Here is a 27,708-nt window from a genome sequence, read left to right as displayed (position 1 = left end):
ATAGGGGCCATGACTGCAAAGAGGCCCAATAAAATGATAATAATGCATAATATGACAGTAAGTTATTAACATAATCACAAACAATAAACAGATTAAAAACAAAACATAGTTTTATACAAAACAGCATCAAAAGTCCCAGTAAGATTCCTTTTCATGGGGCCCAAAATAAAATCCCTGGTGGCGCCCCTTGCTCTACTGTTATGAGGTATCAAGTCTATAATGAGTTGACGGGAAGACCAGGCAGCAGCAGCAAGCAAGGCAAGGCAATTGTATTTGTATAGTCCGTTTTTACAAACAGTTTGTCTCAAAGGGCTTTACATGGCATCATAACAACATCCTCTGCCCTTAGACCCCCACATCGACTGAAGAAAAACTCCATAGAAAGCCCTCTGCAGCGGCCCTGCTCCGCCCCTGCTCCGCCCCTGGCCCTGTGGGTGGAGCTGATGTTGACAACAGTGCGGGCGGCACATGACAGCTGCGTCACTGAACCAGGAAGCGAGAGGGCGGCGCTTTGCTGGTGGTGGTGGACAGACAAAACAAGGTAACGGTATAACCAACGATATAAACCTCTGTCTTAATACACAGGCAGAGCTTTTTGACTGAAGCACAATGCACATTGTTGTAGTTTAGGCTGTTTCCCTGGTGAGGCGTCAAACCTTTACGTGTTCTGCGAGTGTAGCTGAGCTAACAGCAGTTAGCTCTTTCAGGCTAGCGACGGCGTTAGCAGCCAGTAGGGAGGACATCGGTGTGTTTCATTGGGAAGGGCCTGTGGCTGCTTCTGCCCAGTGTTTGTGTGGCCAGCTGCGGTAGCTGACCTTAAAGTGAGCTGCTTTTACGTGACTGAAAACACTGAAGCTAGCTGCCGCGGTAAGGGGAATGTCTGACACTGACCATTCATTAGCGCTGACATCTAAAAAATATTGTTCGTTGTTTTATTTTAGTCAAACTCAAAGAGCAAAGATGTTTGAAACAGATTTGTTTGTGTAAGTATTTGCCTGCCATTAGCAGGACAGTCTCTCTGGTTATATTTATGACAACTGTATGCTTGGGGTTGCTATAAAATATGCAGACGCTATGTTGTTATTTCTCTTCTATCTCGACTCCTGTCTGCCAACTGTACATAGTAACTTAATGATATGAATTTGGACTAATGGTTGGAGTTGAACGTATATGTGTACATGTATGTATGTATGTATATATATATTTATTTCTTGCTTAATGTCTTGGTATACTGTATGTATGTGTGTATGTTTATGTGTCTATATTTGAATATGTCTGTAAGCTTGTATGCGTTGATTGATGTTCTGTCGGCAGTGACATGTTGATCTGCACCTGCTTTCCATTAAACAACAAAAAAGAAACTGTATGCTGAGTGTTGTGCTCTGTGTTCCAGTATCCACCATGACAGCCATCAAGCATGCCCTCCAGAGGGACATCTTCACGCCCAACGATGAGCGACTCCTCGGCATCGTCAATGTCTGCAAGGCAGGAAAAAAGAAGAAGAACTGCTTCTTGTGTGCTACAGGTAATGGCCACAGGGACAGCTTTAAATCACTACTTATTATGACAGGTAAATGTCTCTGGAATAATAATGACATTACTCATAATGTGTTCATTTCCCTCCCAGTTACCACAGAGAGGCCTGTCCAGGTCAAAGTGGTGAAGGTGAAGAAATCGGACAAAGGGGATTTTTACAAGCGTCAGCAAACCTGGGAGCTCCGAGATCTGACAGAAGTAGATGCCAAAGATGCCAGCAAGGTGAAACAACTCAATATTTCTTTCTATCCCTTTCCTTAATTCACATCTGATATATTCTTTCTGTTTACCGGTATGTTATGTTATCCTATAGGAAAATCCTGAATTCGACCTGCATTTTGAGAAGGTATACCGCTGGCTGGCCAGCAGCACGGCTGAAAAAAACTCCTTCATCTCCTGCATCTGGAAGCTGAACCAGCGTTATTTGAGGAAGAAGGTGGAGTTTGTGAATGTCAGTTCTCAGCTGCTGGAAGGTGTGGAAACTCTCTGTCCCTTAGCCAACCACGTGACTGCATGTCTCTTGTCTTTATTTGATTATATTTGCGTAAGGGTGTGTCTTTTTCTCTTAAACCAATGGTGCCGACCACAGTGTGTAATGGTCATGTCTGAGGTATTCTGATTTTGATGGGAAACAAGCAACTTTTGGTTGATTTAATTTATTAATAGCATGTTTTGAGGTTTCTTCTTCTTTGTATCCTGGTTTGTGGTATGGCTTTCTGTGTTAAATTCTCCTCTATTTTCACTTTTCTCTCTTGAACTTTCTCTGGCCAGAACTTCCTAAAGCGGAAGGTTGGTAGGACTTAACTTCCCCCCTCTCCTCACTCCTTCTCCATTGTATGCTCATGACCTCAAAACCACCATTCTCATTAGAGACTCTCACCTTCTTAAAGCGCCTGCTGTTTGAATCATCTGTCAATAAGGATGGGCATTATTCCCTCTATTTATTTTGTCAATAATCATAACAAACATTTAGGTCATTTTTTTTTGCTTCCATATCACCTTAATTCATAAGATTATTTACTGACACTTGCTAATTAATGTACTCTATGCATTTAACGTGAACCAAGGTCGTAGCCCATATTGTTTCTAAATATTACCCAGAGTGATAGAGTATTGAGTCATTACACGTAGTACATTAATTTGTTTTACAGAGCAGCTTTTATCAGGAAAAACAAATATTAAGAATATTGATAAAAAAAACGAATAAAAGCCATTTAAGTCTGAAGACATGCCTGTTTCCACAACATATGGTTGTTAGTGGTTTTAAGGGATTTACATACTGTAACCTGCAGTTAGCCTTATCATTGTTTAAAATTCATGTTATATTTTTACCAGTACAAGATAATTATTACAGTTTTATGGTTTACTTCAATTGACTTTTAAGAGGTAATTCTTCAGGAAAATCTTCAGTCACTTGATATAAAATGCCCATCCCTGTTACTGGATGTATTTATGTGAGTAGTTGTCCTCACAAGGGGAGTGTAAGTCCTGTTGAGTTGGAGGGTAGCAGAATATATCTTGAACTTTGTATTCATGCTCATGGCTTGTTCATGCTTTTCGTCTCTTTTCATGGGTTAAGAGTCGGTGCCAAGCGGTGAGAGCCAGAGCGTCGCCGGGGGCGATGAGGATGCTTTGGATGACTACCAGGAGCTGAGCACCCGTGAGGAGCAGGACATTGAGAGCATGATGGAGATGTGCGAGTACGCCGTCTCCAACGCCGAGGCTTTTGCAGAGCAGCTCTCTAAGGAGCTGCAGGTTTTAGACGGAGTGAGTGAAGCAACTTTTGAACTAAAACCAGAAAAGTTTTGATATTAAGTGTTGTGTTGAGTGGGGATTTTAAGTTTAAGTTAAAGCAGATATCATCGGCACGGCCGTTTCGGCTAATGCTGTGTTCAAGGCAGGCTTTTGAAACCGTAAGTTACAGCTTCAAGTCACAACTACGACTTGGTAGCGTTCCAGGTAACCCGTAGCTCGTGTTTTTACCGTCCTGTTGTCTGTGAAAGTTCTCTATAACGGCCACTCGTAACTTCCGACCCGTGAACTCGTACCAGATCGAACTGGTATGACTTCACAGGAAGGAAAAACACAAAGTACGAGTTTCCTTGAACGCACCATGAGTTAGCAGCCCCCGCCCTTGTCAGGCATCAATTGGTCCTCGTGCTACGTCACCACATTCACGCGCATCCCTTGGCTGCACACACAGCCCTTCATGCCGTTCTCTCCCCTCATTGGATAACACTTGTATCCCACAAGGAAAATTTTCTCCTCGGGTTACAGCAGAGCAGAGTGACGGAGAGACTCGTGTTTAGGCTGAAATACTTCATGTAAGTGATTGCTGACGGAAAAGAGGACTATTTAGGACTTATATTAACAAAAACATTCCACTGATATCTGCTTTAAGTCTGGACATAATGCCGCGTTCCAGGTAGGCTTTTGAACTCGCAAGTCACGACTTATGACCTTGTAGCGTTCCAGGCAACACGTAACTCGTGTTTTTCCAACCTGTTACCTGTGAAAATGCACTATAACGGCAGTCAAACTCGTAACTTCCGACTGGTGAACTCGTATCAGTTCGATCTGGTACGAGTTCACGGGTCGGAAAAACACATACTAACAGCAAACAAGTACTAACTTTTCAAAAACATTGAAACAACTGCATCTCTTCTTTGTCCCCTACTTTAAGGCCAACATCCAGTCCATCATGGCATCGGAGAAGCAGGTCAACATCCTGATGCAGTTGCTGGATGAGGCTCTATCAGAGGTGGACACCATCGAGGGAAAGCTGAGCAGCTATGAGGAGATGCTCCAGAGTGTTAAGGAGCAGATGGACCAGATCTCCCAGAGCAACCGCCTCATCCAGATCAGCAACACTAACAATGGCAAACTGCTGGATGAGATCCAATTCTTAGTGGTAAGAACCACATTCAGACACTTTCAACTGTAAGTCCCATACTTATTGGAGGTCAGTTTGCCTAAAAAAAATCTGCCCCCATTCCTCAGTTTGAAAAAGTGTTATACTGTGCATAAACCTGTTTTAAAACATAGTTTTATTTGGAAAGCTTAAAGGGATAGTTCAACATTTTGGCAAATTGGCCCATTGCCATAATCCCTGTAGTTTTAGGAGTAGGTTCGTTACCTTTAATTGTCGGTGCAAGTTATTTTTAGAATGGCGGAGCAGAGCCGTGAGCTGCTCAGAGCTACGCTACAGAGGCTAATGGGATTTCTTGGTTTCCCTCATCAAACTCATCAAATACACAATCCAAAAACTCCAAAACGCTCTCATGGACAAGTTGTGACCTGCACATTCACTACGCTATGAGATAATAACGGAACGTTACAAAACTAAGTTGTTTTCAAGGCAAATTCATGCAAAACCGCTGATGTGCGTTCCCGTCCGGGGAAGTTTTTCAGCAAGCAGTCTCTGCATTTGCCTCGAAAACAACGTTCCATTATCATCTCATAGTCACAGTCACAACTTGTCCACCAGAGCGTTTTGGAGTTGTTGCATTGTGTATTTGATGAGGGAAACCAAGAGATTCCATGAGCCTCCGTAGCGTAGCTCTGAGCAGCTCGCGGCTCTGCTCCGCCGTTCTAAAAATAGCTTGCACCGACAATTAAAGGTACAAACCTACTCCTAAGACTATAGGGATTATGGCAATGGACCAATTTGCCAAAATGTTGAACTATCCCTTTAAATAGGACTGCAGTAAAAGATAAAATGTAATGCCAGATTGTTTGATGATGTGTGGTGTGACTCTCCTCATGTAGAACTACATGGACTTGTCCAAGGGACACATCAGGGCTTTGCAGGAGGGGGACCTAGCCTCCCCTAAAGGTATCGAGGCCTGCATCAATGCCTCTGAAGCTCTTCTGCAGTGCATGAACGTGGCCCTCAGACCAGGTGGGTTTACAGATGAGGTATTGATGATTTCTTGCTGATTGGCTAAGTCATCAAATTAAAGCTATTCTTCTTTTTTCAAAGGCCATGACAAGCTGATGGCTGTCAAGCAGCAGCAGCTCCTGTTCACTGAACTGAGGGACAACTTTGCTCGGCGCCTTACCAATCATCTCAACAATGTGTTTGTCCACCAGGTAATGAGCAGTCTGATATGACACAGGGATATTAATAAAAAAAAAATACAGCAGTAGCAAAAGAAAAGTTAATTTTACAGATATAGGCTGTTGATCGTTAGGAAATATGCCGGTTGGACGGGTTTTATTGACTTTCCGACATCGCCTTTGTGTCCTTTTTAGTTCTAAAATGTGAACATGTTCAGTGTGACAGAGATTATTGGTCACTAGTGCAATAAGCACCTTCACAAAAGTATAGGCAATTTGAATGCTGTGGAATTAAACAGACCATTTATCACTTCTGTATAACATTGATAAAGAATCAAATGACAAATTGATTTACAAGCTTAAACAAATATACATTTTATTTGTGGACCTCTATGTGTCTGAAAATCAAAGGAATAAGGCAACAAAGTAGGAGTGGAATGTGTGGTTGTCACACGTTGACATTGTGAGTCTGCTGCATGGTGGAGGTCTGCAGTCTTTCCTGTTCTTCTTTCTTTCCTCTCTCTCTCTCTCTCTCTCTCTGTCTGTGGCCCCTCGTGGACTTCCTGTTTAGCTGTGATTCTTCCTGGGCTTCCTTGTGTTTCCTTCCTGTTGGTTCCCTCCTATTCTTGACTCTCTGTGTTGCTCACTTTGAAACATCCCACTCTGCTCTCTGTCTCTGTGTCAGTTCAACCACTTCAGTCACTTCAAAATGACCATCCCTCAGTTCTATAGGTCTTCCTGTCTGTCACTTCCAGTGAGTACCCTCACAGCAACCCCCAGCCTCACCCCTCTTTGCTAATGTATGACCTGGCAGAGCTCACTCTAACCTACATCTCATTACTTTAGATGCCCTCCATTATTTCTTGCATGGGATATGTTTCTCACTACTTTAACATCTCTCATCTGAGCTCAGAGCTGAAGAGGCACTATTCATCCAACTTCACCAACTGTCTGCACTCAGCTACAGGCTTCTTCTTTAATGTTTAGGTGCTAACATGGCTTTGTGGCAAAAGGCCTTGTATCATGAAATCCTGTGCCTGTCTGCTCTGCGTGCATGTCTTATAGTAAAAGCACTAGAGCCTGAACTCTGAGGGGAAGTGAGGCGACCATCTGTCTGGCAGTAAGAGTGGTGCTTTTCAATAAGCTTGTCAATAACTTCTGGAAACAGTTGTTGGATTTTTAAATTGAAAAATTGGTCGTTTACCTTTTTAAAAACATCTGTTGTTCTCGTGGTAATTTATGGAAATGATCTTCCTAAACGTGTGGTGTGTTTGTGTGAACACAGAAAGATGAAACAAGCCTAAACAGCATTTGGTTGGTCTGCATTAACTCTGTTGTTGAATATACTGCAAATTGTCTCTTTATCTCTCACCCTGTCATCCAGGGTCATGACCAGAGTTCAACGCTCTCCCAGCACACAGCAGAGCTGACCCTGCCTAAACACAGCCCCCTCCACAGGGACCTGCTGCGCTACGCCAAGCTCATGGAGTGGCTGAAGAACACCCAGAAGGAGAAGTACGAGGGCCTGTCCAGGGTCAGTGCTGTTCTCACAAAACACCCTCAACATGTTGGAAAATATGCTTAAGTAAATAATTAAGGAGTATAAGATAAGACGACCGATATTACATTTTAGTGACTGGTTACTATCATTTTCAGTGCAGTATTATCATGGCCAAAATAACTCACAGTAACAATTTAATCACAAAATCTATAGAACATTTGGGGAAAAAAAAAAGTTATGTCTTTTTTTGGGCAAATCACTCAGACTTGAGCCTGAAAAGACTTATGTTTGAGAACCTGTAACCATAACTACACACGTGCATAAAAAGAATTGGTAACACTTATAATAAGTACACACTATTAAGCATTAGTTAAGCATTAATACATACTGAATTCTTCATTTATAACGCATGAATATTAGTGTTGATAAATGATTAGTCAAACATTTTCAACTCTGTTTGTAAACTACATACTAATGAGTATTCATGTGTTATAAATGATACATTCAGTATTTAAAGCTTAATAGTGTGTACTTATTATTAAGTGTTACCAAAGAATTACACTTATTGGTTTGTAAAGGCAAAAAGATGAACTGATAAACAAGATCCACAAGGTCTACCACTTGCTGGTATTATCATACATGTATCATTCTGACAATCGGACTAAGAGAGACAGGAAAGTTTGGACAGAAAGAGAGGACATGAACTGCAGCTAAGGGCCTTAGTTGAATGTGAACCCAGGTATATTGTGTAATGAAATTTAAAGATGCATTTATTAAGATTTGTTTTGACCTAGGCCAGTCTAGTCATCTTCTCATTTCCATCCTTTTTGCCAAGCTAACTAGCAGCTGTAGATTGATATTTACGGTACATACAGGTACATGAGCACTATCTTTATATTTATATATTAGATTGATTCAGTAACAGGAACATGTTTTTTTCTCAAAACGTCTACTCAAACCTGCTCCTTTAACACACAAGATGATTGTGTCTGAGTGTCTAAAGAAATGTTCCCTCTCTTTTTACAGACCTACGTTGACTACATGAGCAGACTGTATGAACGAGAAATCAAAGACTTCTTCGAGGTTGCTAAGATAAAGATGGCGGGAACAACGAAGGAAGCGAAGGGCAAGTTTGGTAAGAGCTGTGATTCAGAGACTTGTTATCAAGCATGTTCGTCTCCTGCATGTGATGCTGTTCGGTGAGATTAGGATTCTGTTTTAGTAACTCTTTGTCTTTTTCTCCCCTTTTACAACATGTACGGCACTCAAAAGTTATGTGAATTTCACTGCATCCAGAGTATTTGGTCCAATATTTGTCTTGCACTGTCACACAGAAATGAATAGAGTATTCATGTCTAAATATGGAAACAAGCCTCATTCTTCCTTTTCTGCAACACCTCACTAATGTTGCCTCCAAGGTGTTAAAGTCCTGCTTCTTGTTTTATCTTTTAATAATCCCCTTCCCTTTGCATGGGGATCTTGTATGCTAACTACTGTACTCTTTTTTTTTTATTGTTTAGTATATAAATAGTATTCTTGGTCTAGCTTTGGTTTTGGCAGAATTATAGGACTCTGCTTTCTGCACTCTGTCTTAGCTTTTCCTTCTGAAAACAAAGTAAAGAATTTGTTTTCCAAAGGTTTGTCCAAAGCTATGAGCATATTAAACTTAAACCACTGCTGCGCACGTCAGCATATATGTGACTTTGTACATCTAACGTCTGGCCTCACTCCTCCCATGCTGCATGTTTTAAAGCCCTAACTTGTCTCTGTCTTTGATGCCTGCCTTTTTAACTGGCTGCAGCCACGCTTCCGCGGAAAGAAAGTGCACTCAAACAGGAAACGGAGAGTAAGTATGCCATCTGGTTAGAGCTGTTAATTACCCATTTCTGCTTCGTACCACTGTGCCTTACATAACTGCACTAAAAGATGCTCAGACTCTTGTGCTAGCTGACACACATTAAAGGGATAGTTTAACATTTTGGCAAAATGGCCCATTGCCATAATCCCTGTAGTTTTAGGAGTAGGTTTGTTACCTTTATTTGTCGGTGCAAGCTATTTTTAGAACGACGGGGCCAAGCTGTGAGCTGCTCAGAGCTACGCTATGGAGGCTAATGGGATTTCTTGGTTTCCCCTCATCAAACTCATCAAATACACAATCCAACAACTCCAAAACAGCTTGTGCCGACAATTAAAGGAAACAAACCTACTGCTATAACAATAGGGTGCCAATGGGCCAATTTGTCAAAATGTTTAACTATCCCTTTAAGCCACAAACCATTACCTCATGTACCTGGTTGGTTTGAGCTGAATGTCCACAGTGCTGCTTAATGCATTGTCACTTAATTCTATGATTAATGCCTATAAAAGCTAACCATTGTTAACCATGTGTTTTTTTTTTTTGTATTGATTTAAATACTGAATTTCTTTGTGATGTCATAATTGACAGACATAATCCTGCAGTTTGAATGATTTTCCCAACATTTGGGCTCATTGTCATTAAATGACTTATTGTGCTGTCTTAGGCCTTCATGGCAGCTCTGGGAAGCTGACAGGCTCGACCTCGAGTCTGAACAAGCTGACGGTGCAGGGCTCCAACAGCAGACGCTCACAGTCGTCCTCGCTGCTGGACATGGGCAACATGTCCGCCTCCGACCTGGACGTGGCAGACAGGACCAAGTTCGACAAGGTGACGCTGCCGGAGATGCGCAGATTTAATCAAAGCACCCGTGTTGTTATGTTGTTCTGTAGCGGTGGATTAAACAGGGTGTTTCTCTCTCTCTCTGCAGATATTTGAGCAGGTCCTCAGTGAGCTGGAACCTCTGTGTCTTGCAGAACAAGACTTCATTAGCAAGTTCTTTAAGTTGCAGCAGCACCCAACGGTTTCACCTCCACTTGCTCAGGTAAATCTACGGTGATGTACAGAAAAACCTTGTAACGTTAAATTGTCTAATCCAAAATAATAATGTAACCTCACTTTACATCAGTAGCTCTACTCGTGTGGTGCCGCCTGAAATTGGATTTTTTTTCTGCTGTAAGCATGAGATAATACAGCAATAACGGACGCTGACATGTTTTCAGTTACAGCATCATTCATGTGTACGTCAGCAGATGTTTGTTTGGATTAGTCATGTTTAATGTCCATTGTTCTGGCAGCCTGAGACAGAGGAATTAGATGGAAGCATGCCATCAAGAGTGCCTCCCCAGGCAGAACATAGACACTCCTTGTCATCAGAGTGAGTAGTTACACATCGTTTTCAAACGGCGCCGCTGCAAATGTCACCCATCTTCACAGCCAGAATTATCACATGAATCCAAAGAGACCAAATTATATTCATATTCTCAACCTACTGCTGTTTTCTCATCCTCTTACCTCTGTCTTCCCCTTTTTCCACAACTTTCTGTCCTGTCTTCTTGACTGAAGGAAAGACATGGTGCGGCTGATGATGAATAAAATCTTCCAGAGCATCGAGACGGAGCTCAACAGTCTCATCGCTCTGGGTGACAAGATCGACAGCTTCAACTCTCTCTACATGCTGGTGAAGATGAGTCACCACGTGTGGACAGCTGAGAATGTCGACCCGGCCTCGTATCTCAGCACCACGTTGGGAAATGTGCTGGTCACTGTCAAGAGGAACTTTGACAAATGCATTGTGAGTGGACGAAGAGGAAAATTCATGCTTTCCTGAATGGAAGTATAGTTTATTTCAGTGAAATATAAAAAGGCTAACATATTGTTTTCCTGCAGTCTGGGCAGATCAGACAGATGGAGGAAGTGAAGATTTCCAAGAAAAGCAAAGTTGGCATCCTAACTTTTGTCGGTGGGTTCGAGGACTTTGCCGAGTTGGCTGAAACAATCTTCCGTAACGCAGAACGTCGAGGGGATCTTGATAAAGCTTATGTCAAACTCATCAGGGCTGTCTTCATGAATGGTAAGACCACCGGTCATCCAGAATCAAATACTGATATTGGCATACCGGCCCGAGACACTAAACTCTGAATATTGATTGTCTTTCCAGTGGAGAAGGTAGCCAATGAGAGCCAGAAGACGCCTCGGGACGTAGTGATGATGGAAAATTTCCATCACATCTTTTCTACACTGTCGCGTCTAAAGATCTCCTGCTTGGACGCAGAGAGACGGGAGGCCAAGCACAAATACACAGACCACCTGCAGTCCTATGTTATCATGTCCCTGGGCCAGCCTCTAGAAAAACTCAATGTAAGATGCTGTAACATTAAGAGTATTTACAGAATGATATTGTATTAAGTGTATTATAGGTTAAGTGTGTTATGTGTCTCTTGCAGCATTTCTTTGAGGGAGTTGAGTCGCGTGTAGCCCAGGGTATTCGTGAGGAGGAGGTGAGCTACCAGCTGGCCTTCAACAAACAAGAGCTGCGCAAAGTTATCAAAGAATACCCAGGCAAAGAGGTGAAAAAGGGACTCGACAACCTTTACAAAAAGGTGGACAAACACCTGTGTGAGGAGGAAAGTCTGCTGCAGGTGAGGAATTCAGGGTTTTAAGGGAGGGTAGATGCTCAGCTGTGTCAGTGGTGCCACGTTTCTCACTGCTGCTCTTCCTGATTTACTCCACCAGGTGGTCTGGCACTCCATGCAGGACGAGTTTATCCGTCAGTACAAGCACTTTGAAGATTTGATCGGCAGATGCTACCCTGGATCTGGGATCACCATGGAGTTTACCATTCAGGACATGTTGGAGTACTTCTCCAGCATTGCCCAGTCTCACTAGTCCAGCTGCTATGCACTGTTAATGATTCACTACTGCCTCACTCTGGCTGAAAATACAATAGCTATTCACAAATTTCCCTGTAATGCTTTTTGAATGATGAAACATTTCCTCTTTGTGTGTCTGTGTAATGTAATGAAAGAGAAAGAGATGCAGATATCTCTGCATTGTGTGTGTGCCTGTTTCTTTTAGTCTCAACATCTCTGCTCTAAATATTTGTTGTTATATTTTTATGTCTTTATGCCATATGTACATAATAAATTTGCATCTGCCAACCCTCCAATGCATCCTGTCTCTGTATCCATTCTATTAACCACACAGCACTGAATGCCCTTTCAAGGAATCAGACTTTATTTATAGAGCACTTTTCATACAAATAAAATGTAGCACAAAGTGCTTTACACCATAAAAGCTACACAACTAAACACACACACACACACACACACACACAAATAGAACACATGCGTAAGTATTTGAAAAAAGGCAATTGAAGCACAATCTTACTCAACAATTTGCTGTGTGGAAACACCAGACTGGATAAAAAAGCGTGCGAGGACATGGTAAAAAATAACTCAAATTATACAACAAAATAGGCTAAGAAGACTACAGACTAAACGGTTAACACAGATAAATAAAGGATAGGAAAAAAATAAAAACCTATAAGTGAAATCTAATCACAAGCCAGGTAAAAAAGAAGGAGAAGAAAAAATCACCTTTACATGCTTGAGGCTCAACTTCGACCCCGCCCCTACGCCGTATGCTCGGGCGACGTCGGTTCTCAAAACAAGCCGCCGCAGACGCTCCGCACGCAGCGTGTCTAGCCTCCATGGTGACGAATCCAAACCGGAGACCAGCGGCGCTCTTTTCAAACCACTTTACCGCGGAAACATGTCAACGGAAGAGCTGCGGATGATAAAACTTTAACGCAGAACGAGATGTGGAGCGATAACAACTCCTATGAAAGTCGTGTGTCCGACCAAGACATGCACGTCGAAGATTTAAACCTAACAAGTTGATGCTGGTGAAGCTAACGTTAGCCGTGAGACGAGCACTATCCTTCAAAGCCAGGTGAGCCGAGGCAAACGTCCGGAGATTTAAGACTCGTTTTAAAGTAGTTAACGGTTGTCAGACGGTGCTGGCAGGTGGGCTAATGCTACTTCTTAGCTCTAGAAAACGGAGTAACTCAATACTTAAGTACGCAGAAAGCTCATGCTGGCTTATTGGCTAATTGACGTTAAGCTAGCTGTCTAACTGTAGCCAACAACAAACGTCTGGCTAACGGTAGCAGGCGTAATTAGCCACCATACGCTACTCATAAACTGACCCTTCTCAACAAACTACATCATTTGTGTCACGCTGTATCGTCTAATTTTGGCTATTTTTGCGAACCAGTATAAACACTGATATGTTTTGCTAAGGTAACCCCAGTGCCACATCGCAGCCATGAACAGCAATGCAGAGAGGAAGTTTGTCAACCTGAGGAAGCGTCTCGATCAGCTGGGCTACAGACAGCCACTGGGCATAGAGTCACTGCCACTGGTGGAGAAACTGTTCAGGTAAAAAAAAAAAAACATCACCCACAATGCACCTCCTCGCCTTCATCCCAGTGACATCAGCAGCAACAGTAGGGTGGATTAAAGGTAGTTAAGACTGATCTTCTCCTCTGTGTTACAGTGACTTGGTTCACACAACCGAGAGCCTGCGCAATGCCAAACTGTCAGCGGGCAAGACCGAGAAAGAGAGCCGAAATCTTGATGCTGTTCTGGAGCCGTACAGGACGGAGAACGCCCGGGTGGTCAGGGAGAACAATGAGCTGCACCTCGAGGTGCTGAAGCTGAGGGAGGACAAGGACCGTGTCGTCAGAGGTAAGCTGTGACAACCAGCCTCCTCCTCACGACATCCACAGGAAAGTGGTTTGATAACTTAACGATATGTTGTGTCATTTCAGAGCTCAAGACCCACATCAGAAAACTAGACCATGAGACGTCTGACCTGAAGTTTTTAAACAATCAGTATGTGCACAAAGTTCGCACCCTGGAGAAGGAAAGCAAGTCGAAAGCCGAGCGCATCCAGCAGCTGCAGGAGAAGAACATGCAAGCTGTGGTGCAGACGCCAGGTGACTCCAGGGTTCTGACCCAAGCTCTTTCAGTCAAAGAAGCTACACTGTCTTGATTTTGTTTAAGAAAAAAATACAGATCATACTTGACCTTTAAAGAACAACCAAAACTCAAGCTTTAACCTTGGCGTTCACAGGTGGAAAGAAACGCAGCATTCCTTTCAGACGGCAGAGGATGCAGATTGATGACCTCGTGCCCTCGTCCTCCGCATCATCTTACCCCGTGTCGCAGCCTGATGATCCGTACATAGCTGACCTGCTGCTGTTAGCTGATGGAAGGTTTGTCAGAGTTTTGGAACAGCAGAATCATATATTGGATTTGGATTTTTTCTGCTTTTACTCACTGTCATTGTCTTTGTAGAATTCACGAGCTACAGGAAGACATGATAAAGGTCAAACTAGACCTGGAAAATGCTCAAGAACATATAAAACACTTAAACACACAGGTAAGAAAGAAACAAAGTAGAATCATTGACAGGTCTGATGCATTCAGTGCTAAATTGGTGGATATTATTTGTTGATTTGTTCAAATTCACTTCTATCAGGTGGAGGAGAGGAACAAAGAGATAGAGCGTCTGAACCGCGTTCTGCATGGTGGGCGACCTCATGACGTCATTTCTCTCGAGGCTCAAAACATCAGCAACGAGAAGCTGATATCCCATCTTAACCTTCAGGTAAGTGTAGCTGTGATAGAAGATGTGTGCTGCTGTTAAACGCCACATATGCAACATTTTTGAAATATGCGCAATAGTCACGATGAGCCTCATTCCTCTGGCAGAAAATGGGTTTGCATGGTTGCTACCCACCTTCCCGTCTGATTGGCATTTCTTTGTGTCACACAGATCGAGTACCTGCAGGAGACCAACAGGACATTGGGGGAGAGGGTAGAAGGACTGCAGCAGAAGAAGAAAGACGCTTCCACTGAGGTGGCTAATCTGTCTCTGAAGAACCTGGAACTGTGCGAAGAGCTTACGCACATAGACGACCTCGCAAAGCAGCTGGAGATGGACAAAGAGCGGGTGTTGGAAACCGCTGACATGGAACTACATGAAGCTAAAGTGAGAATATGAGAACTGAGGAAGAAAGTCATTGAGTGAAAATGTACCAGCTTAAATTCAGGTAACAAAGTGAGATAATAACTCTATAATACTTCAATATATTTTCTCAACAGAAAGAAATTAAACGGCAACAGAAGATCATGGAAGACCTGGAGGGTATACTCACAAAGACGAGAAAGGTATTCACGCCATATATTCTCATTATATAGTTTTGAAATAGAAATACCCCCCTGACTTTTTGTATGTAATTCTTGAGGCAGCATACACCACCATTCTTTGTCAAAACATGTCCGATGTTGAAATATTACACAAGCCAAGAGCCTGACCTGTTGGTAATGATTGGTTTCAGGAGCAGTCTGAAGGCGACTTTGAAAGAGACCGCCTCAGAGACGAGCTGGTGGAGCTCAAGGGGCAGAATGAGAAAATGGAGGGACTGGTGAATTTCCTGGAGGACGAGAAAATCCGGCTGCAGGACAAAATGGAGAAAATGATGGCAGCTGGTAAGCAGCAGTTTAGTATACCTCAGTCGTCGACCTGTTCCTCTTTTAGCCACCTTTTGACTGTTGTATCACTTGACCAGACAAAGACCTGGTGCTGGAGCTGGAGACCATGCGGGCCAAGCACGGTGTGTGTGGAAGGGAACGCTCCCCGTCACGTCTGGATGCGTTCGTCCGGAGCCTAGAAGAGGAGAGAGATTATTATCGCCTGGAGGCCGAGAGGTACAAACGAGTCAGAGGGACTAGCAGTCTGGACCTGAGCCCCAGTCGTAGTCCAGGCAGACTCAGGAGTCCAAGGTCCAAATTAACACGGGTAAAAAAACTCTAAATGTGATTCACTACTTTTATTTATTGCCGTTTTTAAATAATTTTCTGAAAACTATGCCAAAACACTTCAGTTTAAGTTTCACATTTTCAGGGAGGTATTACAGAAGCAGAGCTGCTCTGTGTAGCGAAGGAACGAGATGAGCTCAGAGCCGCTCTGTTGAACTTTGAGAAGCACACAGAGGAAATCCAAAACAACGTGAAGGCCCTCTGCACCGAAAGAGACCAGCTAAAATGCCTGTTCAGACAGGTGAGTGGTACGACAGCAGAAGGTGCGTGCACTTGAAATGACTTATTTTCTACTACTGAAGACCAAATGTTCTCGTTGGCTCAGGCTCAAGAGGATTTACACCTGGCCCGCAGCACGGATAAGTCAGCTGACGTCTTGAGGCTGCAGGAGGAGATCAGACAGGCAGAAATCAAAATCAAGCAGATGAGCAGTGAAAGAGACACGCTGCTGGAGAGATTAATGGTAAGTCCCACAGAGCACTGTTGCACGTGAGCTAATTTACTGCTAGAACATTTTCATTTGGAATATTTGCTTGTATTTTGAAGTTGTCTTTCATAGTGAAGATATGAAAACATCACCTTGGACTTATTCTGGCCATTTTTCTGTATTTTCTGGCCTTTTTTTTTTTCATTATTTGCAGATATATTTCTTGCAACTCCATTGAAATTGATGCATTGTTAAACTCTGTTCAGAAAGTAAACTCTCATTGCTTTTATAACTTTGACTCTCATTGCTTTTATAACTTTGAATTGCCACCAATGAGCCTAACACAACATGGTCACATCTTGCAGGCTGCCCAGACGTCAGCTCTCACAGGCAGACAGGAGGAGGAGAGCAGGGTTCTTGACCTGGAAAACACCATTCAGAGGGTAGAGTCTGTTGGATATTTCAATAAAATCTGCTTCCTCACCAAAGCTTGTTGAAAAACACCAACACAGAATTATTATCTTGTGTTCACTACTGTAACTTTGGTCCCAGTTATCTTACCGTCGCTGTATTTCCACCTGGTTTCTTTCACCTGTCCATTGTGGCACAGTTGGAGCAGGAGAGACGGGACCTGCAGACTCAGGTGTGTCTGCTGAAGGAGAACAGGGAGGCTGTGGAGGACGAGCTGAGGGTTCGGTCTGCTGCTGTGGTCCAGAATGCAGAGGAGGTGGCCCAGCAGAGGGCCGAGTCTAATGCTCTGAGGTTTGTGTTGAAACATTAATGAAAGTTGAAAATGCTAATTATATGACTGCTGCCAGGAAGTAAGTCACAAATCCATTTTATCACGCCAATCCAAGGAATTACATTATTTCTAAAAATGTGTGAAACTCAACAGATTTGTCAGACCTTTGTGTTCCTGACATTTGCTATTTTTCCTGTCAACAAAGTGAAGATTATCAGAGGTTTGTTGTGTTGGTTGTGCATGTTGGGCCCTGTTCAGACCTACAACACTGTTGATCCAATCTCATGTGGTCAGCTCTGTGAACACACATAGCCACCAATTTGAGATCTGATCACTGAGACCATATTTGATGGTAGTCTGGACCACATTCTTTAAAGGGATAGTTCAACATTGTTGGCAAATTGGCCCATTGCCATAATCCCTTTAGTCTTAGGAGTAGGTTCATTACCTTTAATTGTCAGTGCAAACTATTTTTAGAATGGCGGCGCAGAGCCGTGAGCTGCTCAGAGCTACGCTACGGATTTTACGCTACGGATTTCTTGGTTTTCCTCATCAAACTCATCAAATACACAATCCAACAACTCCAAAATGCTCTTGTGGACAAGTTGTGACCTGCACATTCACCACGCTATGAGATGATAACAGAACATTACGAGGCAGAGTTGTTTTCGAGGTAAATGCAGAGACTGTTTGCCGAAAAACTGTCCCCGACGGGAACGCGCATCAGTGGTTTTGCATGAATTTACCTCGAAAACAACTCCGTCTTGTAACGTTCCGTCATTATCTCCATTATGGCAATGGACCACTTTGCCAAAATGTTGAATTATCCCTTTAAGTAGCGAGCACAAATGGACCCAGGCCACATTGATATAGAAACTACTTACCTCAAGTTCTCTGCCACAGTAATTAGTCAGGGCCTTGGTGAGGGAGTGACTGGCTGTCTCTCTGTCTCTCTCTAGGCTGCTACAGGAGCAGATGGAGCAGTCCCTGTCTGACACCCAGCACAGGCTGTCTGTGAAGATGAACGAACTGCACGCTGCCCACGGGCAGATCAAGAAACTGGAGGGGAGAATAGGTGAACATTTGTTGATGTGATGAGGTTCAGCATCAGTGCTGTGTAGTTGTGCTGCACTCTCTTCTCTGTGGTTGCTTGGCTCTTTGCATGATTTGGCTTTTTCTGCCAGAGGAGCTGAGTCAGCGGGGCTCAAAGCACAAGGAGGACGTGACTGTTCTTCAGAAGTCGGTCTCTGCCCTGGATCGAGAGAAAGACGCTCTGCAGGATGAAGTTGATCAAAAGACCGAAAAGCTGGTTGCTCTCCAGGAGGAGCTGTCCAAGAAGGTAGCCGTCGACATTAACAAGCTTCTTTAAAAACATTTTTTTGAGAAAGTTATTGGTTCCTGTTACCATTCCAAGCAACAATGGACACAACCCTCTTCCTGCTCGACATGTTCAGGACTAATAAAGCTTGTTTTGTGGCTTTTCCACAGGAAAACACCCTTGAAGATGTGAGACTCACAGCTACAAAAATGGAGGAGTCGTTAGCGTGAGTATCTTGTTCCCAATGCTCCCCAGGTTTGTTTTTTAAAACATCAGAACATCGGGGTCAAAAAGTCTCACCCATTAACATGTGATCCTTTCAGTCAGCTGCAGGGGGCATTAAACAGCCGTGAGAGGGAGATAACCAGCCTGAGGAGGCAGCTGGACGCCTCTCAGGAGGAGCTGGCCGCACTCAGGAGAGACAAAGAAATCACCATCAGAGAGAACAGAAGGCTGCAGGATGACCTGGCCACAATGACCAGAGAGAACCAGGTATGGTTTTTCTGTGACGTGTGTATATATAGAGAAATGGAAGAAATTTAAAGGAAATGACCATGACTACACTCTTGTGTCGGTCTGTCCAGGCTGTACATCTGGAGATGGAACAGGCTTTGAATGAGAAGGACGAGCTGAAACTCAGAGTCCACTCTTACATTTCCGAAGTGTCCAGGATTGAGAAACTGATGGCCACCAAGGCAAGAGAGAACCACAAATACTATACGCTATATATACGGTTAAAAATCTGTGTAGTATAGTAGTCTTTTATTCCCATACGGTTTTTGAAGACCCTGGACATCCTGCAGGTCCACTCAGCCTCACTTTGCTCGGTGTTTGACCCACAGGAACAGGAGAACAGGGACCTGCTGGAGAGGTTTAGAATGGCTCACACTGAGGTGGAGGAGCACGAGCAGAAACTGCAGCAAGCCGAAGGCCTCAATAACTCCATCCGCCTGGAGCTGCTCTCCTCAGACACTGAGCGCAGGCACCTCCGAGACACTGTCGGCCACCAGGAGAGAGAAATCCATCAGGTGAGACAGAGGCTGGAACAAGTAGCTGATACATCATATTAGGTAAAAAGATTTTAAATAGATCAGTTTACGAGATTATACTGTGCATTAAAATCAGCAGGAGATAAATGTCCCTTTCACCCTGCTGGTTTATGAAGCATGTGCAGGCCCTGCAGGCCTATGAAGCCCAGGTGTCATCGCTGGTTCGTGGGATGTCCCGATTGGAAGAGGAGCTGCACAAAGCCCAGGAGGAGAAGGCAGCTCTCCTATCAGATCTGGCTTCAGTCAGGGAGCTCTGTGTCAAACTGGACTCTGGCAAGGAGCTCACGGCACGTCAGCTCACCTCCAAGAGCATGGACCTGGAGAGGGTGAGGTTAACCATGGCTTTGACTTGGCTTTTAACCGGTCAGGTCGCGTCTGCCATCCCACCAGCAGAAGGTCATGTCCTGACACATTTGTACCTTTTTGTTATTTTTTAGCTCACAGGAGAGCTGGAGGATGTTCGGTCAGAGGGGGAGCTACTCAAGAAGCAGCTAGCCAGCGAGAGGCTGACGGTCCGTAACCTCGAGACGCTGCTCTCCACCAATCGCCAAAAGGAGTTCCAGACTCACCTGACAGCCAGCGAGAGAGAGTCGGAGCTGAAAGTTCTTCGCGACAGGCTCACGCTGGCTGACAGCAAAACGTAAACAAACCAAATTCAATAAAAGTTCTTGAGCTTCTCACACTTGTGTTGAATGTTAAAAAATTATTGAACGTTATCTGTTTGTGTGTGTTTGTGTCTCTGTCTCTGTCTGTGTTTGTCCGTGTGTGTGTGTGTACATACACTCAGTGTGGAGCATAGTCGGGAGGTGTCCCAGCTCCGTGGTAAAGTGTCTCAGCTGCAGACGGAGATGGATGTTCTGAAGAGACAACTGACCACTGAGCGCTTTGAACGGTGAGGTTGACCACTGTTGGTTTTCACATCTGCTTTTCCACTGTGTCCCCCAAGATAGGAACCAGCAACACTTAAAGCAACACCATGTAGCTTCTCGGCCTTAAAATAAGGTTTCTAAACTCATTCAAGTGGTAGAAAAACGGTTAATGGGATGAATCGTAGGAACAACCCTCCCCCATCTGCCAGTGCGACCTGCTTTACAAGCATCCCCCGGGGCACAGTACGTGAATTTGTTGACGGAGCCGGTGTCGGACGAAAGCAAAGAGTCCTGTTGGAGGAGGCGAAGAAAAAAAAAAAAGTTAGGAAGTGATCAAACATGAATATAGACAATTTTGTGTGTCACTGGGAAATCTGGTGGGGAGTTGGAAAATTCTACAAGATCGGTTCAATATTTAGGCTATCCGTGTTCAGAAACTACATAGTGTTGCTTTAATATAGTGGAACCAAAGTTTGACACAATTTAGATGATGGTATCAGCTGTGTGAGTATAGATTGAAAACTAGAGTGGTGATAAATTGAAGAGAAAGAGTGCTCAGTAAAGTGGTGTTCACCATGTGCTGTCAGAACAGCTCCAGTGCTCCCTTGTGTTTAGAGGATGGTGATGCCAGAGCGCTGTCAAACGAGTTGGTCCAACATCTCCCATAGGTGTTAAGGTTGGTTAGAGACCTGATGACTGTAACGAGAGCTGATGAGTCAGATTATTTATATACTTTAAAACCATCAGTGACTCCTCAAACACTGTGGATAGAGCCACTGTCATCCTGTTTCTTTCTTGTGACCTGTTTTCTATTAAAGGAATAGTTAAACATTTTGGTAAAATTCCCATTGCCATAATCCCTATTATAGATAGTTTTAGGAGTAGGTTCGTTACCTTTAATTGTTGGTGCAAGCTATTTTTAGAACGGCGGAGCAGAGCCGCAAGCTGCTCAGAGCTACACTATGGAGGCTCATGGAATTTCTTGGTTTCCCTCCTCAACAACTCTGTCTCATAAAGTTCCGTTATTATCTCATAGCGTGGTGAATGTGCAGGTCACAACTTGTCCACCAGAGCGTTTTGGAGTTGTCGGATTGTGTATTTGTTGAGTTTGATGTGGGAAACAAAGAAATCCCATGAGCCTCCGTAGCCTAGCTCTGAGCAGCTCGCGGCTCTGCTCCGCCGTTCTAAAAATAGCTTGCACCGACAAATAAAGGTTAACAAACCTACTCCTAAGACTATAGGGATTATGGCAGTGGGCCACTTTGCCAAAAGGTTGAACTATCCCTTTAACTCTGAGATGATGTCACAGCTAACATCAATGTAAGATTTATACTGTGGCCTTATAATTACATAAGTAGCATAGTTAATGCAACTGCAGTTTTCACATACTAGATTTTTAACCCACATGAAATCAGTTTTACTCATAGCTGGTTGCAAAATGAAATGGCCCTTATGTTCACCAGCTGTGTGCCACTGCTGTTGTTTTCACCCTGTGAGCCTGTGTGATGCCATGGCAAAATGCCATCCTGGGGACAACTACGGTCGCAGGAACTATCACAGAGGAGGTTTTCAGCGCTCCGCCTGGTGTTCATATGTCTGCCTTGCACATGGTCCAGAATGTGGCCTGCACTGCCTGACCATGGTTGCCTGAATGAAATTCAAGCCACTAATGCTCGGTTCAGAGAGACCTCTGGGTCTGCTCTATCCACATCCTCAAAATTCACAGCCTCTGTGGTTGTACAAGAATTTCCAAAAGCCAATCCCAGCTGACACAGGGCGATGGTAGGATACATCACCAGAGACAAAGAAACAACTAACAGCCCTGCTGCACACAAACTGATTGAAACATCAAAAGTTTCTATTATTTTTTTAAATCGTCTAATTGGCTCATCGTATTGACCCCCCTTAAATGTATTTATACAAAAGTGTAATTGCCTAAGAAGTTAAGTAGGGTCTGAGGATGTCTGAGAATGCAGCACATCCTGACCTGGTCTGTCTGTGTCCTCAGTGAGAGGGCGGTCCAGGAGATGCGCAGACAGGGTTTGTCTTTCTCATCGCTCCAAAGCTCATCGTCCCTCAGCATGTCCAGCGGTCACATCTCCCCAGAACGCTCCATCCTCCGAAGCCTGGAGCGCTCCACTGACAAGTCAGCAGACAAGTAAGACACTGAATGATCAAACTATGGTGTTTTTAGAGGTTGGATGCATAACATCTGGGTGATAGAAGAAATCTGGTCATTTAAGGCAAATGAAAGCCAGAAAGAATGAACCAGTACTATTTATAACAAATACTTCTCATTTCACTGAAGTCTTTGTCTCCTTCCTCTTTTCAGAAGTGTGAGCTTCAAGGATTAACGACGAGATGGACAAATGAAGGCGAGACGAGTGAGTCAGAAACAAACAGAGGTGCTTGAAGTCTGGACACGAATTGTGAAGGCCTTCATAAGCCGCTGCATTAATTAGCCAGTACATTGATACCACTTTACTCCTTCATCTGTCCTGAAGCACCCAGGATGAAATCATGCTCACTTAAGTTCACATTTGAACAGACTGTTACATAACCGGAGCATCCTCTCTGTCAGTATGTGGTACAGCCACTGATAGAATTAGGACTTAACGTCCCAGACGAGTTAGTGAATCGTTCTCACCAATTATAACCTCACACGTGTAGCAAAAGAATTGTTCGTTCAGCCCTGTGGTTCTCTGTATTATGCTTAATATTCATGTTTTAATGATGTCTAAATTATTAAGTTATTCACAAAATAAAATGATACAAAAAAAAGAGAAGATGCAGTGATGTAAATCACAAAACTTCTGGTTTAATTGGTTGGTATATAATAGAAAATGGAAATGAATGAATGGGAATGAGAGGCTGTGACATACAAAAAAAAACACAAGCTTGATATAAACCCCACAACTCTCTGAGTATATGGTGTGTGTGTGTGTGTGTTTTAGCCTGCTAAACCACTGAATGCCCACTGAAGCCATTAACCCTTCGCCTTCTCTATCTACATGAAGAAACAAGTACAATACAAAGTTTGGTCTTCCACCTTATTTACATTAGCATCAATGATTCATATACTGTAACAGTGCATGTAACGTACATCTCGGTGACTTTTTTCCTGTCTGCAGCTGATTTCAAGCTCTAGTGGTTTTGAAGTCAAGTCTCCGTCTCTTCCGATAATCAACATGAAAATGTGTAACAGTTGTCAACATTCCCTAAAGCATAAAAAATAATACAAATGATTCTCTATAAAAAATAATCTCCAAACTATAAGATATTGCACGTTTAATGCCGACAGTGTTCAGTGGTTGTGTTGGGGAGCGGATAAGTGAAGAGGGAAAAGTCCAAAATGTACTTGGGCAGGAGTTCCCTTAGTAGCTTCTGTGGCAGGCTGCACAGATAATAGTGTAAGGTCTCCGTGGTGACCGGCTTGTACCACGTTTGCCTCTCCGGAAAGTGAACAAAAGGAGGTGCTCCGATGCGCTGGAGCACAAACTCCGAATCACTTTCCAGGTGTTCGTAGGAGCCAATGAAGTCGTAAGACACGGCACAAGGTTGGCACAGGTTGTACACCGGCATCCAGTGCTCGTTCATACGCTCCACATCCTCATCCAGCAAGTAACGGACAAACTCTGCAAAGGTCACATCGTCTCCCGTCACGGACGCGTCCTTGGCGCGACCCTTCCTGTAGCGCTTTATGATCTCAACACCATACTTTTTCTGGTAAGACTCAATCTCTCCAAACTTGTTCCTGTAGGCAGACAGCAGCCGCTCCATGGGCTCCCGCACAAACATGAATTTGAAGTAGTGCTTGAGGCGGTAGCGGATCTCCTCCGGTTTTAGAGAGGACAGGAAGACCAGGTCGTTGCGGTGGTCCATCTTGATGTTGACGTCCACGCTCTCCAGCGCTCCGCTCAGGACCTTCAGAACCCTCTTCCAGTTGGAGCAGGCCACTTTGGGGACGTAGCAGTACAGGAAACGGTACTGGTCGTTCACCAGGACGTGCTGCAGCAGTGTCTTCCTCTGCAGGGGGCTCAGAGACCAGATGCTGTGGGGCATGTTCTTCTGGCTGCACACGGTCCTGATGGTCCGGTTACGGATCTCCTGAAGGATCTACATGTAAACACAAGTTAAAGAATTAAAGGGATAGTTCAACATTTTGGACGAGACGGGAGTTGTTTTCAAAGTAAATTTATGCAAAACCACTAATGCGCGTTCCATTTACCTCAAAAACAACTCTGCCTCGTAACGTTCCGTTATTATCTCATAGCGTGGTGAATGTGCAGGTCACAACTTGTCCACCAGAGTGTTTTGGAGTTGTTGGATTGTGTATTTTGATGAGTTTGATGAGGGAAACCAAGAAATATGAGCCTCCGGAGCATAGCTCTGAGCAGCTTGAGACTCTGTTCCACCATACTAAAAATAGCTTGCACTGACAATTAAAGGTAATGAACCTACTCCTAAAACTATAAGGATTATGGCAATGGGCCAATTTGCCAAAATTTTGAACTATCCCATTCCCTTTAATGAAGCATCTTACCAACTTAAATCTAGTATCCTTGTAAGAACAGCTGTAAGGGTTTTGTTTGATGCTTATGGCAAGTAATGTAACGTGTTTATAGGGGACCCCATTATGGGCAGATGGGTACTGATTACATGTGTGGTGGATGATAAAAGTTGGAACTAAACGATATACACTAATTTTATGACATTGATTATTAGAGGCCGAGGCTGTTGGGTGGTAAACACACCTGGATTCTGTTTGATCCAACTGCTAAACTTTGCAGGGAAGTTTCTGATCTCCCTAAATCAAGTTTGTGTTTAAACCAGAAAAATGACAGAAATAAGAACGTGTTTTAGTCGTGTGATGAAATGGCTTCACAGCCTTTAATCCTGTTTACGACAGATCCTCTAATATTGTGAAATTTCTTCGCAGTCAGAAGGAGACAAAGCAAAAAAAAAAATCTGTGCTGTGCAGGCTGCACCGAGCGTGGCGACCTGCGGTGCAGAGCCTCGGTGGCTCATTCCACGACTGACCCGTACCTGAGAGTCCACGTCCACAGCCGAGCTGTGTTTCCCGGGCTGTCGGATGAAGTCCAGCCGCCTGCCGCTCCCCCTGGGTGGAGGCGTATCCATGCTGTTGAGCATTCCTTTCTCTATCATGAGCAGCAGGCCTCCGGACGCTACGATCACCAGGAACGTTAGCACCGACGGCAGCACCGCGGAGCTGCGGCGGACCGAGCCCGAGCTCACCGTGGTCCGAAAGTTCATAACCGAGCCGCTGCGCGCTGCCCCGGCCCTCTTCACCCCGTAGTCCTGCCTGCGGGGAACCATGCCTTGTGTCCGGCTCGTCTGCTCACACCTACCAGGCAGCTTTCAAAGTTTACGGCTAACTACTACGTAAGAGAAGACCGCTGGTTACCTACCACGTACCCATACTTAACTTTTAAACTGCGTCAAGTCAGCCAGCGCAAATGTTGCTATTCCTGTTTGACCTGTCAAAATAAAGTCCTTGTACAAGTTACATGTCGTGAGCACTTTGTCTACTGTGGGGAAAACAGCGTTTTTTACTGGGCTATATTAAAAGTTTTTGGTGCTCAGTTATTTCCTCTCACAGGGCGTTTTCGTCTGAGGACGCTAATATCAAAACAGCTTGGCTTAAAAAAAGATGATATCCGGTTAACGTTTTCAAAATAAAATCCCCCCACTGTGTATTTTCCATCAGAGAAAGTATCAGCACTTCAGGCAAATAACCTACTGTATATGAAAGTTCATAATCGTTTCATTCTGTCACAATATCTTAATTTCTGTAGTTAGAAAGGTGTGTGAGGGTCGTACTGTGAACAATCAGATCTCCAACACCTCCTCCCAGGACCCTCGGACGTCCCCAGGACTCCTGGGAGATGTAGTTCAGCTATAGCCTTTGTAAGGCAAGGGAATTTTATTTGTATAGCCCATTTTTACAAACAGTTTGTCTAAAGGGGCTTTACGTAGCATCATTACAACATCCTCTGCCCTTAGACCCTCACATCCACTGAGGAAAATCCCCCAAGAAAACCCTTTTAACAGGGAAAAAACAGGAGAAACCTCAGGGTGAGCAACAGAGGAAGGATCCCTCACCCAGGACGAGCAGACATGCAATAGATCTTATAAGGAAAACAGTTTACAACATGAAATAGGGAATTGTTCAGTCAACAGGAGCTGATGAAGGCAGCTTCTGGGGCAGGCAGGGCCATATACAGGAGATTTGTAGATTTGCATTGTGGAGGCTTAAGACTTTCAAAGAGCCCTTGAACCTTAACTCCCAGTTTTTTTTCAAATTTGACTTTCACCCTGGTACAGCTTTATGAGCCTTCACTTCACACCGTTAATGTTTTTGAATACTCATTGACAGGTCAACAAGATCTCTACAGTCAAAAACACGCTCCAACTGCGGCTGAAAATCCTCACTTAATAAACACTTGAGTTATAATAGTCCACTTGATTCTAGTTATTAGCAGAGGTCACACTCTCCCTTTGGTTAGTGCTTAATATTGCTGATTCTCTGCTGCATTCACATTTTCCAGGTGGATTAGACATAGCCGTCTTGTTTCACAGGTCTCAGTGCTGTTAGTTTTAAGTCTGTCGTAGGCTAATGTAGGTGAAGTAACAGAATCTTAGGTCACAATCCATTTGAGATCGGTGCTTGCAATATCAATATGGAGGAACAGTGAGATGAGTCAGTCACATCCACCCATCTATCCACTTAATCGTATATTTAAGTCATTACTGTTACAGTCTGACTCAGCATCCCTGATAAGAAAAATCACTGTCAATAACATCCAGTATCAGTACAGTGTCTCTAATCAGATGCTACCTGAAATCTTTGGATTTAGACTGTTGTTTGTTCTCAGCCGTTTCCCTTGGGGAAAACCAGAGCCCCAGATATTAACAGCATCACATCCAAATGAGTCTGAAGCTGATCAGAAAGACAAACATAAAGAGTCTGAAGCTGATCAGAAAGACAAACATAAAATCTTTAATGAATAAAAGCCATATCAAACGTCTGTCCACATTTAAACTCAGTATGGCCAGGAGGTAACTTCATGATAATGATAGTGATTGTCATGATAATGAACAGAAAATACTTTTTTGAAAATATGTTTTCTTGGTTATCAACTTAATAAATCTTTAGGCAGGTATTGTATAGAATATCAAGCTTATTGCATTAACATGGATATTCTTATTAAAGCAGAAGTAAGCGGAATATTTGTGTTAATATAAGTCTTAAATAGTTATATCTTCCGACGGCAATCACTTAGTGTTTGGTCTGAAACACGGGTCTGTCAGTCACTCTGCTCTGCTGTAAGCCGAGGAGAAAACTTTCCTTGTACCCCACAACCTTTATCCAATGAGGAGAGAGAACGGCATAAAGGGGCGGTCCTCTCTGTGTGAGCAGCCAAGGGATGCGCGTGAATGT

General features: G+C 43.7%; 3 protein-coding genes across 10 annotated transcripts; 2 read left to right on the top strand and 1 right to left on the bottom strand.

Annotated features, from left to right (window-relative positions):
• The first annotated feature begins 482 nt into the window (after positions 1–482).
• exoc1 (exocyst complex component 1) lies at positions 483–12,120 on the top strand. Of its 8 annotated transcripts, XM_085773754.1 has the most exons (21): positions 483–541; positions 1,394–1,525; positions 1,628–1,758; positions 1,850–2,009; positions 2,308–2,325; positions 3,116–3,303; positions 4,220–4,447; positions 5,305–5,437; positions 5,519–5,628; positions 6,281–6,349; positions 6,980–7,129; positions 8,123–8,231; positions 8,898–8,942; positions 9,619–9,782; positions 9,883–9,996; positions 10,250–10,329; positions 10,518–10,746; positions 10,842–11,025; positions 11,113–11,312; positions 11,399–11,593; positions 11,688–12,120. In XM_085773754.1, the coding sequence occupies exons 2-21, from the start codon at positions 1,402–1,404 to the stop codon at positions 11,838–11,840; spliced, it is 2,784 nt and encodes a 927-aa protein (XP_085629880.1). In that variant the 5' UTR covers positions 483–541; positions 1,394–1,401; the 3' UTR covers positions 11,841–12,120. The 8 variants fall into 8 exon arrangements, with proteins under 8 accessions (XP_085629880.1, XP_085629881.1, XP_085629884.1 ...); XM_085773755.1 differs by lacking the exon at positions 2,308–2,325; XM_085773758.1 differs by lacking the exon at positions 6,281–6,349.
• Positions 12,121–12,644: 524 nt separating this feature from the next.
• Positions 12,645–23,013, top strand: cep135 (centrosomal protein 135). The gene is made up of 26 exons (XM_085773753.1): positions 12,645–12,905; positions 13,256–13,393; positions 13,512–13,702; positions 13,786–13,953; positions 14,091–14,232; positions 14,315–14,399; positions 14,499–14,627; positions 14,796–15,011; positions 15,125–15,190; positions 15,361–15,511; positions 15,592–15,821; positions 15,927–16,082; positions 16,167–16,304; positions 16,634–16,711; positions 16,879–17,030; positions 17,970–18,085; positions 18,195–18,349; positions 18,499–18,554; positions 18,652–18,820; positions 18,913–19,023; positions 19,171–19,356; positions 19,494–19,703; positions 19,815–20,017; positions 20,165–20,269; positions 22,255–22,404; positions 22,579–23,013. Exons 2-26 carry the CDS (start codon positions 13,281–13,283, stop codon positions 22,598–22,600), a joined length of 3,498 nt encoding a protein of 1,165 aa, XP_085629879.1. The 5' UTR covers positions 12,645–12,905; positions 13,256–13,280; the 3' UTR covers positions 22,601–23,013.
• Positions 23,014–23,044: 31 nt separating this feature from the next.
• On the bottom strand, positions 23,045–25,879 carry chst14 (carbohydrate (N-acetylgalactosamine 4-0) sulfotransferase 14). Its single transcript, XM_085773752.1, has 2 exons — positions 25,293–25,879; positions 23,045–24,362 (listed from the first exon to the last, which is right to left on the bottom strand). Exons 1-2 carry the CDS (start codon positions 25,581–25,583, stop codon positions 23,535–23,537), a joined length of 1,119 nt encoding a protein of 372 aa, XP_085629878.1. The 5' UTR covers positions 25,584–25,879; the 3' UTR covers positions 23,045–23,534.
• Between the last annotated feature and the right edge of the window lie 1,829 nt (positions 25,880–27,708).

This window comes from Trachurus japonicus, chromosome 4 (assembly GCF_045865225.1).
Source record: "Trachurus japonicus isolate A0001 chromosome 4, Traja_1.0".
In the NCBI taxonomy this organism is placed as follows: Eukaryota; Metazoa; Chordata; class Actinopteri; order Carangiformes; family Carangidae; genus Trachurus; species Trachurus japonicus.
This window is presented reverse-complemented; position numbering and strand designations above follow the sequence as displayed.

Coding starts and splice junctions, on each gene's coding strand:
- exoc1 (XM_085773754.1), top strand. CDS start 1,402: ATGACAGCCATCAAGCATGCCCTCCAGAGGGACATCTTCACGCCCAAC. Junction 10,330..10,517: donor AGACACTCCTTGTCATCAGA/GTGAGTAGTTAC, acceptor TCTTGACTGAAG/GAAAGACATGGTGCGGCTGA. Junction 10,747..10,841: donor GGAACTTTGACAAATGCATT/GTGAGTGGACGA, acceptor GTTTTCCTGCAG/TCTGGGCAGATCAGACAGAT.
- cep135 (XM_085773753.1), top strand. CDS start 13,281: ATGAACAGCAATGCAGAGAGGAAGTTTGTCAACCTGAGGAAGCGTCTC. Junction 18,555..18,651: donor AAAATGGAGGAGTCGTTAGC/GTGAGTATCTTG, acceptor TGATCCTTTCAG/TCAGCTGCAGGGGGCATTAA. Junction 20,270..22,254: donor ACCACTGAGCGCTTTGAACG/GTGAGGTTGACC, acceptor CTGTGTCCTCAG/TGAGAGGGCGGTCCAGGAGA.
- chst14 (XM_085773752.1), bottom strand. CDS start 25,583: ATGGTTCCCCGCAGGCAGGACTACGGGGTGAAGAGGGCCGGGGCAGCG. Junction 24,363..25,292: donor CTGTGGACGTGGACTCTCAG/GTACGGGTCAGT, acceptor GTTTACATGTAG/ATCCTTCAGGAGATCCGTAA.